This window comes from Tachyglossus aculeatus, chromosome 2, assembly GCF_015852505.1.
Source record: "Tachyglossus aculeatus isolate mTacAcu1 chromosome 2, mTacAcu1.pri, whole genome shotgun sequence".
In the NCBI taxonomy this organism is placed as follows: domain Eukaryota; kingdom Metazoa; phylum Chordata; class Mammalia; order Monotremata; family Tachyglossidae; genus Tachyglossus; species Tachyglossus aculeatus.
Window position 1 is genome coordinate 133,456,849 of NC_052067.1, and position 21,680 is coordinate 133,478,528.

A 21,680-nucleotide genomic window follows, 5' to 3' on the forward strand; every position below is an offset into this window, starting at 1 on the left:
GGAGGAGGGGCAGAGGAAGGGAGGATGAGCTTCTTGATTGGGTTGGGGAGGGAAGGGAGGATTCTGGCAGAGGGACAAAGGTGCGAAGGAAGGCCGGGAATCAGAGGGGATCTGGGATTGGTGTAGGCCTAGGAAAGGGGCCATTCCCACCCCGAAGAGGGCGACTGGACCTTGGCCGGCCTGGTGGTGACCCGTCCGGGTCACATGAGCGGGGACCGATCACACGCCTCCGTCATGTGATTTATTTTGTTTTTATCAAGTTTATTCCGGGGACGGACATCACCATGGGGGGACCCGGAGTGTGGTAATGGACGGGTCTTGGGGGAAAGGCTTGTTGCAAGAGGGCCAGGAAATTGGAAGAGGGGGGACGTGGGGGGGGAGGCGGCGGATGTTGGGAGCCTGGGAGCCTGAATTCATTCAGTCGATTGTATTTACTGAGCGCTTACTGTGTGCAGAGCACCGGACTGAGCGCTTGGGAAGTACAGTACAGCGATAGAGACAAGAATAATAATAATAATAATGGTATTCGTTAAGCGCTTACTATGTGCTAAGCACTGTTCTAAGCGCTGGGGGGGGATACAGGGCTATAATAATAATAATGATAATGGTATTTGTTAAGCGCTTACTATGTGCCAAGCACTGTTCTAAGCGCTGGGGGGGATACAGAGCTACAATAATAATAATGGTATTTGTTAAGCGCTTACTATGTGCCAAGCACTGTTCTAAGCGCTGGGGTAGATACAAGGCTATAATAATAATAATAATAATGATGATGATGGTATTTGTTAAGCGCTTACTATGTGCCAAGCACTGTTCTAAGTACTAGGGTAGATACAAGGCTGTAATAATACTAACGGTATTTGTTAAGCACTTACTATGTGCCAAGTACTGTTCTAAGCACTAGGGTAGATACAAGGCTGTAATAATACTAACGGTATTTGTTAAGCACTTACTATGTGCCAAGTACTGTTCTAAGTGCTAGGGTAGATACAAGGCTATAATAATAATAACAATAATAATGATGATGGTATTTGTTAAGTGATTACTATGTGCCAAGCACTGTTCTAAGTTCTGGGGGAGATACAAGGCTATAATAATAATAATGATGATGATGGCATTTGTTAAACGCTTACTATGTGCCAAGCACTGTTCTAAGTGCTGGGGTAGATTCAAGGCTGTAATAATAATAATAATAATAATGGTATTTGTTAAGCACTTACTATGTGCCAAGTACTGTTCTAAGTGCTGGGGTAGATACAAGGCCATAATAATAATAATGATGATGATGGTATTTGTTACGCACTTACTATGTGCCAAGCACTGTTCTAAGCGCTGGGGTAGATACAAGGCTATAATAATAATAATAATAATGGCATTTGTTAAGCACTTACTATGTGCCAAGTACTGTTCTAAGCCCTGGGGGGGGATACAGGACTATAATAATAATAATAATGGTATTTGTTAAGCGATTACTATGTGCCAAGCACTGTTCTAAGTGCTGGGGGGAATACAGGGCTATAATAATAATAATAATGGTATTTGTTAAGCACTTACTATGTGCCAAGTACTGTTCTAAGCCCTGGCGGGGGGATAGAGGACTATAATAATAATAATAATGGTATTTGTTAAGCGATTACTATGTGCCAAGCACTGTTCTAAGTGCTGGGGGGGATACAGGGCTATAATAATAATAATAATGGTATTTGTTAAGCGCTTACTATGTGCCAAGCACTGTTCTAAGCGCTGGGGGGGATACAGGGCTACAATAATAATAATAATAATGGTATTTGTTAAGTGCTTACTATGTGCCAAGCACTGTTCTAAGTGCTGGGGTAGATACAAGGCTATAATAATAATAATAATAATAATAATAATGATAATAATGGTATTTGTTAAGTGCTTACTATGTGCCAAGCACTGTTCTAAGCACTAGGGTAGATACAAGGCTGTAGTAATATTAATGGTATTTGTTAAGCGCTTACTATGTGCCAAGTACTGTTCAAAGTGCTAGGGTAGATACAAGGCTATAATAATAATAATGATGATGATGATGGCATTTGTTAAATGCTTACTATGTGCCAAGTACTGTTCTAAGGGCTGGGGTAGATACAAGGCTGTAATAATAATAATAATAATAATAATAATAATAATAATGGTATTTGTTAAGCACTTACTATGTGCCAAGTACTGTTCTAAGTGCTAGGGTAGATACAAGGCTGTAATAATAATAATAATAATAATAATAATAATAATAATGGCATTTGTTAAGCACTTACTATGTGCCAAGCACTGTTCTAAGCGCTGGGGGAGATACAAGGCTATAATAATAATAATAATGGCATTTGTCAAGCACTTACTATGTGCCAAGTACTGTTCTAAGCGCTGGGGGGGATACAGGACTATAATAATAATAATAATGGTATTTGTTAAGCGCTTACTATGTGCCAAGCACTGTTCTAAGCACTAGGGTAGATACAAGGCTGTAGTAATATTAATGGTATTTGTTAAGCGCTTACTATGTGCCAAGTACTGTTGTAAGTGCTAGGGTAGATACAAGGCTATAATAATAATAATAATAATAATGATGATGATGGTATTTGTTAAGCACTTACTATGTGCCAAGCACTGGTCTAATCTCTGAGGGAGATACAAGGCTATAAAAATAATAATAATGATGATGGCATTTGTTAAATGCTTACTATGTGCCAAGCACTGTTCTAAGTGCTAGGGTAGATACAAGGCTATAATAATAATAATGATGATGATGATGGCATTTGTTAAATGCTTACTATGTGCCAAACACTGTTCTAAGTGCTGGGGTAGATACAAGGCTGTAATAATAATAATAATAATAATAATAATAATAATAATAGTATTTGTTAAGCACTTACTATGTGCCAAGTACTGTTCTAAGTGCTGGGGTAGATACAAGGCTGTAATAATAATAATAATAATAATAATAATAATAATAATAATGACATTTGTTAAGCACTTACTATGTGCCAAGCACTGTTCTAAGCGCTGGGGTAGATACAAGGCTATAATAATAATAATAATGGCATTTGTTAAGCACTTACTATGTGCCAAGTACTGTTCTAAGTGCTGGGGTAGATACAAGGCTGTAATAATAATAATAATAATAATAATAATAATAATAATAATGACATTTGTTAAGCACTTACTATGTGCCAAGCACTGTTCTAAGCGTTGGGGTAGATACAAGGCTATAATAATAATAATAATGGCATTTGTTAAGTACTTACTATGTGCCAAGTACTGTTCTAAGTGCTGGGGGGTATACAGGACTATAATAATAATAATAATAATGGTATTTGTTAAGCGCTTACTATGTGCCAAGCACTGTTCTAAGCACTAGGGTAGATACAAGGCTGTAGTAATATTAATGGTATTTGTTAAGCGCTTACTATGTGCCAAGTACTGTTGTAAGTGCTAGGGTAGATACGAGGCTATAATAATAATAATAATAATAATAATGATGATGATGATGGTATTTGTTAAGCACTTACTATGTGCCAAGCACTGGTCTAAGCTCTGAGGGAGATACAAGGCTATAAAAATAATAATAATGATGATGGCATTTATTAATGCTTACTATGTGCCAAGCACTGTTCTAAGTGCTGGGGTAGATACAAGGCTGTAATAATAATAATAATAATAATAATAATAATAATAATAATGGTATTTGTTAAGCACTTACTATGTGCCAAGTACTGTTCTAAGTGCTGGGGTAGATACAAGGCCATAATAATAATAATGATGATGATGGTATTTGTTAAGCACTTACTATATGCCAAGCACTGTTCTAAGCGCTGAGGTAGATACAAAGCTATAATAATGGTATTTGTTAAGCGCTTACTATGTGCCAAGCGCTATTCTAAACGCAGAGGGAGATACAAGGCTATAATAATAATAATGATGGTATTTGTTAAGCCGCTTAGTATGTGCCAAGCACTGTTCTAAGTGCTGGGGTAGATGCAAGGCTATGATAATAATAATAATAATGATAATAATAATATTTGTTAAGCTTTTACAATGTGCCATGCACTGTTCTAAGTGCTGGGGTAGATACAAGGCTATAATAGCAATAATGGTATTTGTTAAGCACTTACTATGTGCCAAGCACTGTTAATAATAATAATAAAAATAATAATAATCAATCAATCAATCAATCATATTTATTGAGCGCTTACTATGTGCAGAGCACTGTACTAAGCGCTTGGGAAGTACAAATTGGCATCACATAGAGACAGTCCCTACCCAACAGTGGGCTCACAGTCTAAAAGGGGGAGACAGAGAACAGAACCAAATATACCAACAAAATAAAATAAGTAGGATAGAAATGTACAAGTAAAATAAATAAATAAATAAATAGAGTAATAAATATGTAAATAATAGCATTTATTAAGCGCTTACTGTGTGCAAAGCACTGTTCTAAGCGCTGGGGAGGTTACAAGGTGATCAGGTTGTCCCAAGGGGGGCTCACAGTCTTCATCCCCATTTTACAGATGAGGTAACTGAGGCCCAGAGAAGTTCAAGTGCTGGGGTAGATGCAAGGCTATGATAATAATAATACTAATGGTATTTGTTAAGCGCTTACTATGTGCCAAGCACTGTTCTAAGCGCTGGGGTAGATTTTAGGCTATGATAATAATAATAATAATGGTATTTGTTAAGCACTTACTATGTGCCAAGCACTGTTCTAAGCACTGGGGGAGATACAAGGCTATAATAATAATAATGATGATGATGATGGTATTTGTTAAACGCTTACTAGGTGCCAAGCATTGTTCTAAGTGCTGGGGTAGATACAAGGCTATAATAATAATAATAATGATAATAATGGTATTTGTTAAGCGCTTATTATGTGCCAAGCACTGTTCTAAGCACTAGGGTAGATACAAGGCTGTAATAATGATAATAATGGTATTTGTTAAGCACTTACTATGTGCCAAGTACTGTTCTAAGTGCTGGGGTAGTTACAAGGCTATAATAATAATAATAATAATAATAATAATGGCATTTGTTAAGCGCTTACTATGTGCTAAGCACTGTTCTAAGCTCTGGGGGAGATACAAGGCTATAATAATAATGATAATGATGATGATGGTATTTGTTAAACGCTTACTATGTGCCAACCACTGTTCTAAGTTCTGGGGTAGATACAAGGCTGTAATAATAATAATAATAATAATAATAATAGTATTTGTTAAGCACTTACTATGTGCCAAGTACTGTTCTAAGTGCTGGGGTAGATACAAGGCCATAATAATAATAATAATAATAATGGTGGTATTTGTTAAGTGCTTACTATGTGCCAAGCACTGTTCTAAGCACTGGGGTAGATACAAGGCTATAATAATAATAATAATAATAATAATAATAATAATGGTATTTGTTAAGCACTTACTATGTGCCAAGCACTGTTCTAAGTGCTGGGGTAGATACAAGGCCATAATAATAATAATAATAATGGTGGTATTTGTTAAGTGCTTACTATGTGCCAAGCACTGTTCTAAGCACTGGGGTAGATACAAGGCTATAATAATAATAATAATAATAATAATAATAATGGTATTTGTTAAGCACTTACTATGTGCCAAGCACTGTTCTAAGTGCTGGGGTAGATACAAGGCCATAATAATAATAATAATAATGGTGGTATTTGTTAAGCGCTAACTATGTGCCAAGCACTGTTCTAAGCACTGGGGTAGATACAAGGCTATAATAATAATAATAATAATAATAATAATAATAATAATAATAATAGTATTTGTTAACCACTTACTATGTGCCAAGCACTGTTCTAAGTGCTGGGGTAGATACAAGGCTATAATAATAATAATAGTGGTATCTGTTAAGCACTTACTATGTGCCAAGCACTGTTCTTAGCACTGGGGTAGATACAAGGCTATAATAATAATAATAATAATGGCATTTGTTAAGCGCTTACTATGTGCCAAGCACTGTTCTAAGCGCTGGGGGAGATACAAAGCTATAATAATAATAATGATGATGATGGTATTTGTTAAATGCTTACTATGTGCCAAGCACTGTTCTAAGTGCTGGGGTAGATACAAGGCCATAATAATAATAATAATAATGGTGGTATTTGTTAAGCACTTACTATGTGCCAAGCACTGTTCTTAGCACTGGGGTAGATACAAGGCTATAATAATAATAATAATAATAATGGCATTTGTTAAGCGCTATGTGCCAAGCACTGTTCTAAGCGCTGGAGTAGATACAAGGCTATAATAATAATAATAATGGCATTTGTTAAGTGCTTACTCTGTGCCAAGCACTGTTCTAAGCGCTGGGGTAGATACAAGGCTATAATAATAATAATAATAATGGTATTTGTTAAGCACTTACTATGTGCCAAGTACTGTTCTAAGCACTGGGGTAGATACAAGGCCATAATAATAATAATAATAATAATAATAATAATAATGGTGGTATTTGTTAAGCGCTTACTATGTGCCAAGCACTATTTTTAGCACTGGGGTAGATACAAGGCTATAATAATAATAATAATAATGGTAGTTGTTAAGCGCTTACTATGTGCCAAGCACTGTTCTAAGTGCTGGGGTAGATACAAGGCTATAACAATAATAATGAGGGCATTTATTAAGCACTTACTCTGTGCCAAGCACTGTTCTAAGCACTAGGGTATATGCAAGGCAATCAGCTTGCCCCAAGTAAGACTCACAGTTTTAATCCCCATTTTACAGATGAGGTAACCAAGGCACAGAGAAGTTAAGTGACCTGCCAAAAGTCACACAGCTGATAAGTGGCAGAGGCAGGATTAGAACCCACGACCAAACCCGGGCTCTTTCCGCTCAGCCACTCTGCTTCACATGCCTGCCCACAACAGGCTTACGGCCTAGGGAGACAGACATCAGAACAAGAGAAGAGGCATAAACATAAATAGGTAGAATGATAGATAGATACATATATTCAGATAAGCGCTTAGTACAGTGCCCTGCACAAAGTAAGCGCTCAATAAATACGATTGATTGATTGATTCACAAGGGCTATGGGGCAGGGAGATGGGGGGGAAGACCAAAGGGAGAGAGTCAAGGTGACATGGAAGGGAGGGGGATCTGAGGAAAAGGGGGTTTGATCTGGGAAGGCCTCTTGGAGGAGGTGTGTCTTTAGCAGAGAAGCAGCGTGGCTCGGGGAAAGAGCCCGGGCTTTGGAGTCAGAGGTCATGGGTTCAAATCCCGACAACGCCACTTGTCAGCTGTGTGACTTTGGGCAAGTCACTTCACTTCTCTGGGCCTCAGTTACCCCATCTGTAAAATGGGGATTAAGACTGTGAGCCCCCTGTGGGATAACCCAATCACCTTGTAACCTCCCCAGTGCTTAGAACAGTGCTTTGCACATAGTAAGCACTTAATAAATGCCATTATTATTATTATTAGTAGTAGTAGTAGTAGTAGGGCTTTGAAGGGGGAAGAAGGGATTGTCTGAATATGTTGCTAAATTGTAATAATAACGATGGCATTTGTTAAGCGCTTACTATTCATTCAGTTCATTCCTTCATTCAATCGTATTTAGTGAGCGCTTACTGTGTGAGGAGCACTGTACTAAGCGCTTGGGAAGTCCAAGTTGGCAACATGTAGAGACGGTCCCTACCCAACAGCGGGCTCACAGTCTAGAAGGGGGAGACAGACAACAGAACAAAACATATTAACAAAATAAAATAAATAGAATAAATATTCACAAGTAAAATAATAAATAGAGTAATAAATCTGTACAAATATATATATATATATATATTTGTATATATATATATATATATATACAGGTGCTGTGGGGAGGGGAAGGAGGTAAGGTTGGGGGGATGGAGAGGGGAAGAAGAGGAGAGGAAGGAGGGGGCTCAGTCTGTGCCAAGCACTGTTCTAAGCGCTACGGGGGATACAAGGGAATCAGGTTGTCCCACGTGGGGCTCGCAGTCTTAATCCCTATTTTCCAGATGAGGTCACTGAGGCCCAGAGAAGTGAAGTGACTTGCCCAAGGTCACACAGCAGAAAAGTGGCGGGGCTGGGATTAGAACCCACGACTTCTGACTCCCAAGCCCGGGCTCTTTCCACTGAGCCACGCCGCCTCTCAAGCGCTTAGTACAGTGCTCTGCACACAGTAAATGCTCAATAAATACGGTTGAATGAATAATGTGGTGGAAGTAGAGTATCGGAGAGAGATTTGGCCATAAAAGGGCCTCCAGGGAGCCGGGAAGAACGATGGGATGGGAGTGCATTTAGCTTTAATTCTATCTGTTCTTCACACCTGTCCACATATTTTGTTTTGTTGTCTGTCTCCCCCTTCTATCAATCAATCAATCGTATTTATTGAGCTCTTACCGTATGCAGAGCCCTGTACTAAGCGCTTGGGAAGTCCAAGTTGGCAACATATAAGGACAGTCCCTACCCAACAGCGGGCTCACAGTCTAAAAGGGGGAGACAGAGAACAAAACCAAACATCCTAACAAAATAAAATCAATAGAATAGATATGTACAAGTAAAATAAATAAATAAATCGAGTAATAAAGATGTACAAACATATATACAGGTGTTGTGGGGAAGGGAAGGAGGTAAGATGGGGGGGATGGAGAGGGGGACGAGGGGGAGACTCAGTTTAAGTGACTCATCTGTTGGGGTTGGTCAGAAACCAAGTCACCCCCGGGCCCTGGGTCAAGGAGATATTTGAAAATGAATGCAGAAAGTCAATCAGAATGAATTAGTGCAGCCATATGGTGGAAGGGGAAATAGATGGATCAGAGGGTCCTCAAAGCCCCAACCCGGGGCCAGCTCCACCCCACACACCCACAACCCATGCCCCCACCCAGGGTCAAACTGGCATAGCCGGGGTCATCATCATCATCATCAATCGTATTTATTGAGCGCTTACTGTGTGCAGAGCACTGTACTAAGCGCTTGGGAAGTACAAGTTGGCAACATATAGAGACGGTCCCTACCCAACAGTGGGCTCACAGTCTAAAAGGGGGAGACAGAGAACAAAACCAAACATACTAACAAAATAAAATCAATAGACTAGATATGTACAAGTAAAATAAATAAATAAATAGAGTAATAAATATGTACAAACATATATACAGGTGCTGTCAGGAAGGGAAGGAGGTAAGATGGGGGGGATGGAGAGGGGAACGAGGGGGAGAGGAAGGAAGGGGCTCAGTCTGGGAAGGCCTCCTGGAGGAGGTGAGCTCTCAGTAGGGCCTTGAAGGGAGGAAGAGAGCGAGCTTGGTGGATGGGCAGAGGGAAGGCATTCCAGGCCCGGGGGAGGACGTGGGCCGGGGGTCGATGGCAGGACAGGCGAGAACGAGGCCCAGTGAGGAGATTAGCAGCAGAGGAGCGGAGGGTGCGGGCTGGGCTGGAGAAGGAGAGAAGGGAGGTGAGGTAGGAGGGGGCAAGGTGATGGACGGCCTTGAAGCCCAAGGTGAGGAGTTTCTGCCTGATGCGCAGATTGATTGGTAGCCAATGGAGATTTTTGAGGAGGGGAGTAACATGACCAGAGCGTTTCTGGACAAAGACAATCCGGGCAGCAGCATGAAGTATGGATTGAAGTGGGGAGAGACACGAGGATGGGGGATCAGAGAGAAGGCTGATGCGGTAGTCCAGATGGGATAGGATGAGAGCTTGAACCAGCAGGGGAGCGGGATGGATGGAGAGGAAAGGGCGGATCTTGGCAATGTTGCGGAGCTGAGACCGGCAGGTTTTGGTGACGGCTTGGATGTGAGGGGTGAAGGAGAGAGCGGAGTCGAGGATGACACCAAGGTTGCGGGCTTGTGAGAAGGGAAGGATGGTAGTGCCGTCAACAGACTCCCCCAGAGCCATAGCCCCAACCTCCCCAAAGAAGCACAGAGAACCCCCCCCCCAAAAAAAATGACCCCCAATCACCAATCCCCATGAAGGAAAGCAGCCACTCAGGGTTTGTTTGTTTTTAAGAGCCTAATACAGTTGTATCTTTTTTTATGAGGCTAACTACACGCATGAAAAGGGAGAGGAAGCACCAGGGAAAAATTCTAGACTGTGAGCCCGCTGTTGGATAGGGACCGTCGCTATATGTTGCCAACTTGTACTTCCCAAGCGCTTAGTCCAGTGCTCTGCACACAGTTAGCGCTCAATAAATACGATTGAATGAATGAGGGCATTAAAGGGGGTGTTGGTGGGGTGCTCTGCAGCACCACACCCTCCACACCCAGTTCCCTCGTCTGGAAAGTGGGGGTGAAGACTGTGAGCCCCCCGTGGGACAACCTGATCACCTTGTATCTTCCCCAGTGCTTAGAACAGTACTTGGCACATAGTAAGCGCTTAACAAATACCATCATTATTATCATTCAGCGCTTAGAACGGTGCTTTGCACAGAGCAAGCGCTTGACAAACACCATCATTATTACCCCAGGAGAAGCAGCATGGCGTAGTGGCTAAAGCACAGGCCTGGGATTCAGAAGGTCATGGGTTCTAATCCCAACTCCCCCGCTTCTCAGCTGTGTGACTTTGGGCAAGTCACTTCACTTCTCTGGGCCTCAGTTCCCTCACCTGCAAAATGGGGTTTAAGACTGTGAGCCCCACGTGGGACAACCTGCTCACCTTGTATCCTCCCCGGCGCTTAGAACAGTGCCTTGCACATAGTAAGCGCTTAACAAATGCCATCATTATTATTAGTATTACTGTTATTACCACTGGTCTGCTGTGTGAGCTTGGGCGAGTCACTTCACTTCTCTGGGCCGCAGTTACCTCATCTGTAAAATGGGGATTGAGACCGTGAGCCCCACGTGGGATAGGGACTGTGTCCAACCCCATTTGCTTGTATCTACCCCAGCGCTTAGTACGGTGCCTGGCACTTAGTAAGCGCTTAACAAATACCATCATTCTTATGATTATGATTATTATTATTCACCTTTCTCCACTTGCTCCCCATCCATCCAGGCTCCTAGGCCTCCTGGGCCTTTATCTTTCCTCCAGCTCCTATGGCGTCAGCGGCTGGACCCCTGAACCTGACCAGTCCTTGCAGTAAGTCACCCCCGTCCCCCCTGCCCCTGGCAGGGCAACTTCGGAGAGGACTGTATGTTCCTCCTCTAGACTGGAAGCGCCTTGTGGGTGGGGAACGTATCTACCAACTCCCTTTAATTGTACTCTTAGTACGGTCCCCTGCACACGGTAAGCGCTCAATGAACACCACCGATCGATTAACTGGGGGCCGCCGAGCGGTTAGCGGGCCGCAGCGCTGGCCCACGGCCAGTCTTAGGGGACACCGGGCTTCTCTAATCCCACCAAGATGCCGGGGTGGTCCCTGCTCTGGCCGTCCCGCAGCCTCCTTGGGGCGTCTGAGAAGCAGCCGGGGCGGCGAAGGGGCCAGGGGTGGTGGTGGGAGTTTCACCAGTGCCCTCAGGGAAGTGGGCAATGCTAGAACAACCCACAGCCTCCGCCCAAACGGGTCAAGACGAGCACTGGGTTGGAAGTCGGAGGATGGAGTTTCAATTCCTGAACCTGTCTCCCCCCTCCCCTCTGTTCCCTTCTGCCTCTCCTCTCCTTCTCTCTCCCCTCCGGCCTTACCGTAGGGTGCCCCCCAGCTGGACCCCCGTGGGCCGCCTGGGTCCAGAGGAGCCAGTGGTTCTGACCTTTGCCCTGAAGCAACAGAAGCTGGACCAGCTGAAAGAACTCGTGCTGGCCGTGTCCAACCCCACGTCCCCCCACTATGGTATGAAGGGGAGAGGTCTCAGGGCAGTATCATGGGGGAACGATGGGGAGCCGGCGGGGGGGGGGGGGGTCTCAGGTGGGATATCTGTGGCTGTGCCCCCTCCCACCCCTCCGTAACCCAACTGTGTCGCCTTATGCAGGGAAATACCTGACCCTGGATGAGGTGGCCACCCTAGTCCGGCCGTCGGTGCTGACCCTGCGCACGGTGAATAAGTGGCTGGTGGCCGCGGGAGCGCGGGACTGCCGGACGGTGGCCACGCAGGATTTCCTGGAATGCCGCTTCACCGCAGGGTGAGAGGCTGCAGGGGGGGAGGTGAATCTGTCTGGGGGAATGTCCTCGTGTCGTCCCCCCGCCACCCACCATCAGCGTGGCATAGCGAGGAGCAGCATGGCATAGGGGGTAGATCGTGGGCTTGGGAGTCAGAGGCCGTGGGTTCTGTCAGCCGTGTGACTCTGGGCTGCACTTCTCTGGGCCTCAGTCACCTCATCTGTAAAATGGGGGTTGAGACGGTGAGCCCCACGTGGGACAGGGACTTTGTCCAACTCGATTTGCTTGTATGCACCCCAGCGCTTAGTACAGGAAGCGTTTAACAGATACTATCATTATTATTATTATTATCACCCAACGCCACAACCGACTTGCTGCCGGGCCTCCGTCAGAGCCCTCTCTGATCAATCCCCCTGGACCCCCATTTCTTCCTTCCCTGGACTCTCATTCCCCCCGTTCCCCTGACCACCCCCCCTCAGTCAGTCAGTGGTACTTACTGAGCGCTCACTGCATGCAGAGCACTGTACTAAGCGCTTGGGAGAGTACGATATAACAATAACCCCATGCCCCTCCAGGCTGGCGGAGCAGCTGCTAGCAGGAGCCGAGTTCCATCGCTACGAGGCGGGCGGCCAGAGGCTGGTCAGATCTCCAAGGCCGTACAGGCTCCCGGAGTCGCTGGCCCCGCACGTTGACTTCGGTACTGGGCAAGCGGGGAGGAGGTGGGGGTTACAGGGAAGAAATGGTACAGTTGGGGGGATGATGGACGTAGTGCGAGGAGCGGAGGGCACCAGGGGTGTCTGGGGACTGAGCCCTCAGCTCCCCAATGCACTCCCCCCCCCATCCCTTCAGTCGGGGGGCTGCACCGCTTTCCGTCCCCCTCCACCGTGCAGCAGCGGGCCCGGGGTCAGGGCCTCGTGGAGGGCTTGCACCTGGGGGTGACCCCGGCCGTGATCCGCGAGCGGTACAACCTGACGACGCTGGACGTGGGCGGGACGGCGGCCAACAACAGCCAGGCCTGCGCCCAGGTAACCCCTCTCTCCCCTGGTTACCGCTCAGCAGTCACACCTGGTCCTCTTGGCCCCGAGGGCCACGTTTCCGGGTGTCTCCCCTCCACCATGGGCCTCGGCAACTCCCCACGGTGCTCGTCCCCTCATCCTCAAGCCCCACATCACGCTTCAATTCAATTAAGTTATATACAGTATGCAGGGCACTGTACTAAGCACCTGGGGAAGTACAGTGCTCGCTTCCCCCTGCTTCCTCGTCCGTCCGTCCCCCGACCCCGGTCCCTTCGGTGCCCTCGCCGGGCATCCAGCGTGCTCTCTCCTCCACCCCCGCCAGTTCCTGGAGCAATACTTCCACGCCACCGACCTGGCCAAGTTCATGCGTCTGTTCGGCCGCGGCTTCAGACACCAGGCGGCCGTGGAGCGGGTGGTGGGGCCGCAGGGCCGGGGCTGGGCCGGACTGGAGGCCAGTCTGGACGTGCAGTATCTCATGAGCACCGGGGCCAACATCTCCACTTGGGTCTTCAGCAATCCCGGTAAGGCCCCCGCCGACCCCCCAGACAGACCCCTCCCCGTCCACCTGAATCCCCTTTCTCCGGCTCTACCATTCATTCAGTCATATTTATTGAGCGAGCGCTTACTGTGTGCAGAGCACTGTACTAAGTGCTTGGGAAGTACAAGTCGGCAACATATAGAGACGGTCCCTACCCAACAACGGGCTCAGTCTAGAAGGGGGAGACAGACAACAAAACCAAACATGTGGACAGGTGTCAAGTCATCAGAATAAATAGAAGTAAAGCCAGATGCACATCATTGACAAAATAAATAGAATACTAAATATGTACAAGTAAAATAGATAGAGTAATAAATCTGTACAAACATATCTACAGGTGCTGTGGGGAGGGGAAGGAGGTAGGGCGGGGTGATGGGGAGGAGGAGAGGAAAAAGGGGGGTCAGTCTGGGAAGGCCTCCTGGAGGAGGTGAGCTCTCAGTAGGGCTTTGAAGGGAGGAAGAGAGCTAGCTTGGTGGATGTGCAGGTCATGGGTTCGAATCCCAGCTCTGCCACATGTCTGCTGTGTGACACTGGGCAAGTCACTTAACTTCTCTGAGCCTGAGTTACCTCATCTGTAAAATGGGGATTAAGACTGTGAGCCCCACGTGGGACAACCTGATCACCTCGTATCCCCCCAGCGCTTAGAACAGTGCTTTGCACATAGTAAGCGCGTAACAAATGCCATCATTATTATTATTATTATTATGTGTGGAGGGAGGGCATTCCAGGCCAGGGGGAGGACAGTGAGGAGGTTAGCAGCGGCAGAGGAGCGGAGGGTGCGGGCTGGGCTGGAGAAGGAGAGAAGGGAGGTGAGGGAGGAGGGGGCGAGGGGATGGACAGCCTTGAAGTCGAGAGTGAGGAGTTTTTGCTTGATGCGTAGATTGACCGGTAGCCACTGGAGATTTAGGCCCCCCGCCCCGTGGTCCCGTGCTGACCCCCACATCCGTGCTTCTCCCTCCACCGCCCCGCCAGGCCGCCACGAGGCCCAGGAGCCGTTTCTGCAGTGGCTCTTAGCGCTCAGCAACACCTCCGCGCTGCCTTGGGTGCACACCGTCAGCTACGGGGATGACGAGGACTCGCTGAGCAGCGTCTACCTGGATCGGGTCAATGCCGAGCTGATGAAGGCCGGGGCCCGAGGCCTCACCCTGCTCTTCGCTTCAGGTAGCCTCCAGTTCCCGCTTCGCCCAAGGCTGCTCATCCAGACCGCTCTCCCCTTGTCGTCATCATCATCATCATCAGTCATATTTATTGAGCGCTTACTGTGTGCAGAGCACTGTACTAAGCGCTTGGGAAGTACAAATTGGCAACATATAGAGACAGTCCCTACCCAACAGTGGGCTCACGGTCTAAAAGGGGGAGACGGAGAACAAAACCGTCCTCATCATGGCTCTGCCAGTCCCCTGCTGAGTACCCCTGGGGAAGCCACTGTTTTGGGGTTTTTTTAAGGTGTTTGTTAAGCATTTATTGTGTGCCAAACACTGTACTAAGCGCTGTTGCCAACTTGTACTTCCCAAGCGCTTAGTACAGTGCTCTGCACACAGTAAGCACTCAGTAAATACAATTGAATGAATGGGGTAGATACAAGCTAAGCAGGTTGGACGCAGTCCCTGCCCCCACGTGGGGCTCACCGCTTTGATCCACATTTCACGCATTTTGTACTTAATGTCTCTGTGCCTCAGTTTCCTCATCTGTAAAATGGGGATTTAATACCGTGTGCTCCCTCCTATTCAGACTATGAGCTCCACATGGGACAGGGACTTTGTCCAACCTGATAAGCTCGTATCTACCCCGGCGCCTAGAGCAGTGCTTGACATATAGTAAGAACTTAGCAAATTCCATGAAGTTTTTAGTAGTAGTAGTAATAATAATAATAATAATGGTATTTGTTAAGCACTTACTATGTGCTGAGCACTGTTCTGAGCGCGGGGGGAGATAAAAGGTAATCGGGCTGTCCCACATGGGGCTCACAGTCTTCATCCCTATTTTCCAGATGAGGGAACTGAGGCCCAGAGAAGCGAAGTGACTTGCCCAAAGTCACACAGCTGACAAGTGGCGGAGGCGGGATTAGAACCCACGACCTCTGACTCCCAAGCCCGGGCTCTTTCCACTGAGCCACGCTGCTTCCCTAATAGTATTAATACTGCCACTAATAATAAGCAACTGCATTTATTGACGGCATAACGAAAGCAGAGCACTATTCTGAGCATTTTGAGTGTCGAGAGCACTTCATGTGTGTAGCGCACTGTACTGAATAGTTGGGACTGTGCATTTGAAGTAAAAGATGTCCCTGACTGCTAAGCGCTTACGGTCCAAAGTTCAGTAGAAAGAACCCTTTAGCGTGGCTCAGTGGAAAGAGCCCGGGCTTTGGAGTCAGAGGTCATGGGTTCAAATCTCAGCTCCACCAGTTGTCAGCTGGGTGACTGTGGGCAATCATTTAACTTCTCTGGGCCTCAGTTCCCTCATCTGTAAAATGGGGATGAAGACGTGGGACAACCTGATCACCTTGTATCCTCCCCAGTGCTTAGAACAGTGCTTTGCACATAGTAAGTGCTTAATAAATGCCATCATTATCATTATTATTATTATTATTAATATTATTATTATTAATATTATTATTACCAGGGGTGGTCTGAGGCCTGAGCTTTTAATCCCCCAACCCAGGCCTCAAGTTCCATCCAGCCCAGGACTTTATCTCCAATAGGGGCAACAAGACATTTGGTGGCGTGGCTAAGGATGGTAGCAGCGCGGTTTAGTGGAAAGAGCCCGGGCTTGGGAGTCAGAGGTCGTGGGTTCTAATCCCGACTCTCCCGCTTCTCAGCCGTGGGACTTTGGGCAAGTCACTTCACTTCTCTGGGCTTCAGTTACCTCATCTGTAAAACTGTGAGCCCCACGTGGGACAACCTGATGACCTCGTATCTACCCCGGTGCTTAGAACAGTGCCTGGCACATAGTAAGCGCTTAACGAACGCCATCATTGTTATCTCCAGGGCCCTTAACTTTCCCTCCAGTGACCTAGCTTTGACCACTCATTGAAGAAAGTACTTTTCTCCCCGATCCCTCCTTCCCCAGGAGACAGCGGTGCTGGCTGTCGGACTGTGGCCTCTGGGACTCACGTCTTCCGCCCCAGCTTCCCGGCTTCCAGGTGACCGGAGATCCCCTCTCCTCTCCCCCGTCCCATGGCCCAAGAAGGATGCGGTTGTCCCTGCTGCGTGCTGGGGTGGCCCTGAGCTCTCTGTTTCCCCTCACCCCTTCACGTCCCCCCCTGACTCCCCCGGCGCAGGACTCTGTGCTCCCATGACACCCACTTGACCTGTGTTCCCCAGCCCATACATCACAGCGGTAGGCGGGACGTCCTTCCGGAATCCCTTCCTAGTAACGGATGAGGTGGCCGACTACATCAGCGGAGGCGGCTTCAGCAACGCTTTTCCTCGGCCATCCTACCAGGTACTAATAATAATAATTTTAGTATTTGTTCATTCATTCATTCGATCGTATTTATTCATTCATTCAATTCATTCAGTCGTATTTATTGAGCGCTTGCTGCGTGCAGAGCACTGCACTAAGCGCTTGGGAAGTACAAGTTGGCAACAGATAGAGACGGTCCCTACCCAACAGCGGGCTCACAGTCTAGACGGGGGAGACAGACAACAAAACAAATTAACAGAATAAAATAAATAGAATAGTAAATATGTATAAGTAAAATAGAGTAGTAAATCTGTACAAACAGAGTTCTGCTTAAGTCAGCAAGGAGGAGGGAGGGGCTCCAACTTTATCTTTGCTTTCCTCCTCTCCCCTTCCTCACCCATCCCCAACTAGTAGGGCCCTCCCACTGACCAGAAAAAAGGCTTTAATACTAAACTGGAAACGTGACTGATGTTACCTGCCATGGCCTTGCAGCTCTAATGCAAACCCATGGGATAGGTAATCTGAGAAGAGTCTGGGAAGCTTTCTGTGTCATGTACTGCCGATATCGCTGCCCAACAGAGCTCGAGACGTAGTAATAATAATTTATTGAGTGCTTACTGTATGCAGAGCACTGTACTAAGCGTTTGGGAGGTACAAGTTGGCAACATCTAGAGACGGTCCCTATCCAACAGCGGGCTCACAGTCCAGAAGGGAGGGAAGTCACTGGAGGGGAATTTAAGGGTGCTGGAGATGATAATTATGGCACTTGTTAAGCGCTTACTACGTGCCAAGCACTGTTCTAAGCGCTGGGGGAGATACAGGGTTATCAGGTTGTCCCACTAGAGGCTCACAGTCTTCCTCCCCATTGTGCAGATGAGGTCACTGAGGCCCAGAGAAGTGAAGTGACTTGCCCAAAGTCACACAGCTGACAAGAGGCGGAGCCGGGATTAGAACCCATGACCTCTGACTCCCAAGCCTGCGCTCTTTCCACTGAGCCACGCTGCCCCCCTCCAGGGCTCCGAATGCCCCCCCTCCGCCATGTGCGAGGCTTGGGTCTCCAATTTGGGGATGGAGGGCCATGGGGCTGACCGTCTGTCCTCCCAACGACCCCCCTCGTAGGAGGAAGCGGTATCGAAGTTCCTGCATTCGTCTACCCGGCTACCACCGTCGAGCTACTTCAACGCCACCGGCCGGGCCTACCCGGACGTGGCGGCTCTGTCTGACGGCTACTGGGTGGTCAGCAACGGCTTGCCCATCCCGTGGGTGTCCGGCACCTCGGTGAGTCCCGACTCGGGGCCTTCCTACCTCCCAGCCCCCGACCCCGGTGTTTTTCCCCATGGTCCCCAGCCCTGCCCCTCTCCAGACTGGGAGAGCGCTCCTTTCCTCCGGCTTGTTGGCCACCCCCTTTCCGACCCCATTCCCCGCATCTCTCCCGACCCTCCCTTTCTCTCCCGTCCCGTCCTGTCCCAGGCCTCCACGCCGGTGTTCGGGGGGATTCTGTCTCTGGTGAATGAGCGGCGGCTGCTGAGCGGGCGCCCGCCTCTTGGCTTCCTGAACCCCCTACTGTACCAGCTGGCTGCCAAAGGTGGCCCTGGCCTGTTCGATGTGAGTCTCGGGGCCTGGAGGAGGGGGTGGAGGTCGCCCCAAGGGAGCTGTTGGGTAATGGCTGAGGGCTGGGGCGAGGACGGGGAGGGCAGGAGGGGGTGTCCCCTCCAAAACCCTCTGACTCATCCCCCCTCCTCCACCCCTGCAGGTTACAAATGGCTGCCATTTGTCCTGTCTGGATGAGACGGTGCAGGGTCAGGGTTTCTGCAGTGGCCCTGGCTGGGACCCCGTTACAGGCTGGGGGACCCCCAACTATCCGGCTTTGCTGAAGGCTCTGCTCCTTGCCTGACACCCTCCTCTCCCCCAGACCCCTAAATATCCCCCAATATCGCCACCCTGCTGCAGACTTTGCCCATGCCCCAGACCCCTAAATATCCCCCAATCCCACCAGCCTGCTGCAGACTTTGTCCAGGCCCCAACATATCCCCCAATCTCACCACCCTGCTGCAGACTGTGCCCGCCCCCCCGTATCCCTACATATCCCCCAATCCCACCACCCTGCTGCAGACTGTGCCTGCCCCCCCAGACTCCAAAATATCCCCAACCCCACCACCCTGCTGCAGACTGTGCCCGCCTCCCCCCCAGACCCCTAAATATCCCCAATCCCACCATCCTGCTGCAGACTGTGCCCGCCCCCCCGGGACCCCTAAATATCCCCCAATCCCACCACCCTGCTGCAGTCTTTGCCCACACCCCCCGGGCCCTTAAATATCCCCAATCCCACCACCTTGCTGCAGACTTTGCCCAGGCCCCAACATATCCCCCAATCTCACCACCCTGCTGCAGACTGTTCCCGCCCCCCCCAGACCCCTAAATATCCCCCAATCCTACCACCCTGCTGCAGACTGTGCCCGCCTCCCCCCCAGACCCCTAAATATCCCCAATCCCACCACCCTGCTGCAGACTTTGCCCACCCCCCCGGGCCCTTAAATATCCCCCAATCCCACCACCTTGCTGCAGACTTTGCCCAGGCCCCAACATATCTCCCAATCTCACCACCCTGCTGCAGACTGTGCCCGCTCCCCCCCCCCCCCGCCCCCCGCCGGACCCCTAAATATCCCCAATCCCACCATCCTGCTGCAGACTGTGCCCGCCCCCCCGGGACCCCTAAATATCCCCCAATCCCACCACCCTGCTGCAGTCTTTGCCCACCCCCCCGGGCCCTTAAATATCCCCAATCCCACCACCTTGCTGCAGACTTTGCCCAGGCCCCAACATATCCCCCAATCTCACCACCCTGCTGCAGACTGTTCCCGCCACCCCCCCCCCCCCGAGACCCCTAAATATCCCCCAATCCTACCACCCTGCTGCAGATTTTGTCCACCCTCCGGGCCCCTACATATCCCCTAATCCCACCACCCTGCTGCAGACTGTGCCCACCCCCGCAGACTCCAAAATATTCCCAATCTCACCACCCTGCTGCAGACTGTGCCCACCCCCGCAGACTCCAAAATATTCCCAATCCCACCATCCTGCTGCAGACTGTGCCCACCCTCCCCCCCCGGGACCCCTAAATATCCCCCAATCCCACCGCCCTGCTGCAGACTTTGCACACACACCCCGGGCCCTTAAATATCCCCCAATCCCACCACCCTGCTGCAGACTGTGCCCACCCCCGCAGACTCCAAAATATTCCCAATCCCACCATCCTGCTGCAGACTGTGCCCCCCCACCCCCCAGGACCCCTAAATATCCCCCAATCCCACCACCCTGCTGCAGACTTTGCACACTCACCCCGGGCCCTTAAATATCCCCCAATCTCACCACCCTGCTGCAGACTTTGCCCAGGCTCCAACATATCCCCCAATCCCACCACCCTGCTGCAGACTATGCCCACCACCCTGGACCCCTAAATATCCCCCAATCTCACCCCCCTGCTGCAGACTTTGCTCACCCCCCATCCCACCCTTAGAGCACTGAAACTCCCTGCCCTATTCTGAGCCCCGTTTGCCGCCTGAGCCTACCTCCTGTGATGCTCTGCCTCGCTCAATATCTCCTCCTTCCCGAGACTCCACATCCCTCTCCACCCTCTCCCTCCTCCCCGCCACGACTCAGGGTCTGTACCATAGCAATAAAGAAGATTTTTCCCTACCCCAGCCTAAAGCCAGTCTTACTGTGGGAGAGACCGGGAAGAAGAAAGGGGCCTGGGAGTGGGGCACGCACCTCGCGTGGAGATGGAGTTGGGAGGGCAAGGGGGCCTTACCCCGGGGATATGAAAAGGGTCAAATGTTGAGTTTAGAAAGGCGTCGGCTGAGGGGGTTAGGTCCAGCGTGGTGCAGGGTGATGCTCTTGAGGGGCCTGAGTGGTTGGGGAAATAATAATAATAGTAATGATGGCATTTGTTAAGTGCTTACTTTGTGCAAAGCACCGTTCTAAGCGCTGGGGGGATACAAGATGATCAGGTTGTCCCACGCGGGGTTCACAATGTCTTAATCCCCATTTTACAGATGAGGGAACTGAGGCTCAGAGAAGTTAAGTTAAGTTACGCGACCCCCCGACAAACCTTGTCCTCTCCCTAACTTTCCCATCTCTGTTGACGGCACTACCATCCTTCCCGTCTCACAAGCCCGCAACCTTGGTGTCATCCTCGACTCCGCTCTCTCATTCACCCCTCACATCCAAGCCGTCACCAAAACCTGCCGGTCTCAGCTCCGCAACATTGCCAAGATCCGCCCTTTCCTCTCCATCCAAACTGCTACCCTGCTCATTCAAGCTCTCATCCTATCCCGTCTGGACTACTGCACTAGCCTTCTCTCTGATCTCCCATCCTCGTGTCTCTCTCCACTTCAATCCATACTTCATGCTGCTGCCCGGATTATCTTTGTCCAGAAACGCTCTGGACATATTACTCCCCTCCTCAAAAACCTCCAATGGCTACCGATCAATCTGCGCATCAAGCAGAAACTCCTCACCCTGGGCTTCAAGGCTCTCCATCACCTCGCCCCCTCCTACCTCACCTCCCTTCTCTCCTTCTACTGCCCAGCCCGCACCCTCCGCTCCTCCACCACTAATCTCCTCACCGTACCTCGCTCTCGCCTGTCCCGCCATCGACCCCCGGCCCACGTCATCCCCCGGGCCTGGAATGCCCTCCCTCTGCCCATCCGCCA

General features: G+C 49.0%; 1 protein-coding gene across 1 annotated transcript; it reads left to right on the forward strand.

The window, feature by feature from the left end:
• The first annotated feature begins 128 nt into the window (after positions 1-128).
• Positions 129-20,664, forward strand: TPP1 (tripeptidyl peptidase 1). Its single transcript, XM_038770488.1, has 13 exons — positions 129-236; positions 10,971-11,054; positions 11,603-11,742; positions 11,882-12,032; positions 12,585-12,706; positions 12,859-13,034; positions 13,348-13,546; positions 14,536-14,724; positions 16,633-16,705; positions 16,887-17,007; positions 18,088-18,246; positions 18,439-18,573; positions 18,722-20,664. The coding sequence occupies exons 1-13, from the start codon at positions 205-207 to the stop codon at positions 18,860-18,862; spliced, it is 1,722 nt and encodes a 573-aa protein (XP_038626416.1). The 5' UTR covers positions 129-204; the 3' UTR covers positions 18,863-20,664.
• Positions 20,665-21,680: the final 1,016 nt, after the last annotated feature.

Excerpts from the sequence above, each read along its gene's own strand:
- TPP1 (XM_038770488.1), top strand. The coding sequence starts at position 205 with ATGAGCGGGGACCGATCACACGCCTCCGTCAT. Across the intron at positions 237-10,970 it reads CGATCACACGCCTCCGTCAT|GCTCCTAGGCCTCCTGGGCC; the intron begins GTGATTTATTTT and ends CCATCCATCCAG. Across the intron at positions 12,033-12,584 it reads GAATGCCGCTTCACCGCAGG|GCTGGCGGAGCAGCTGCTAG; the intron begins GTGAGAGGCTGC and ends ATGCCCCTCCAG.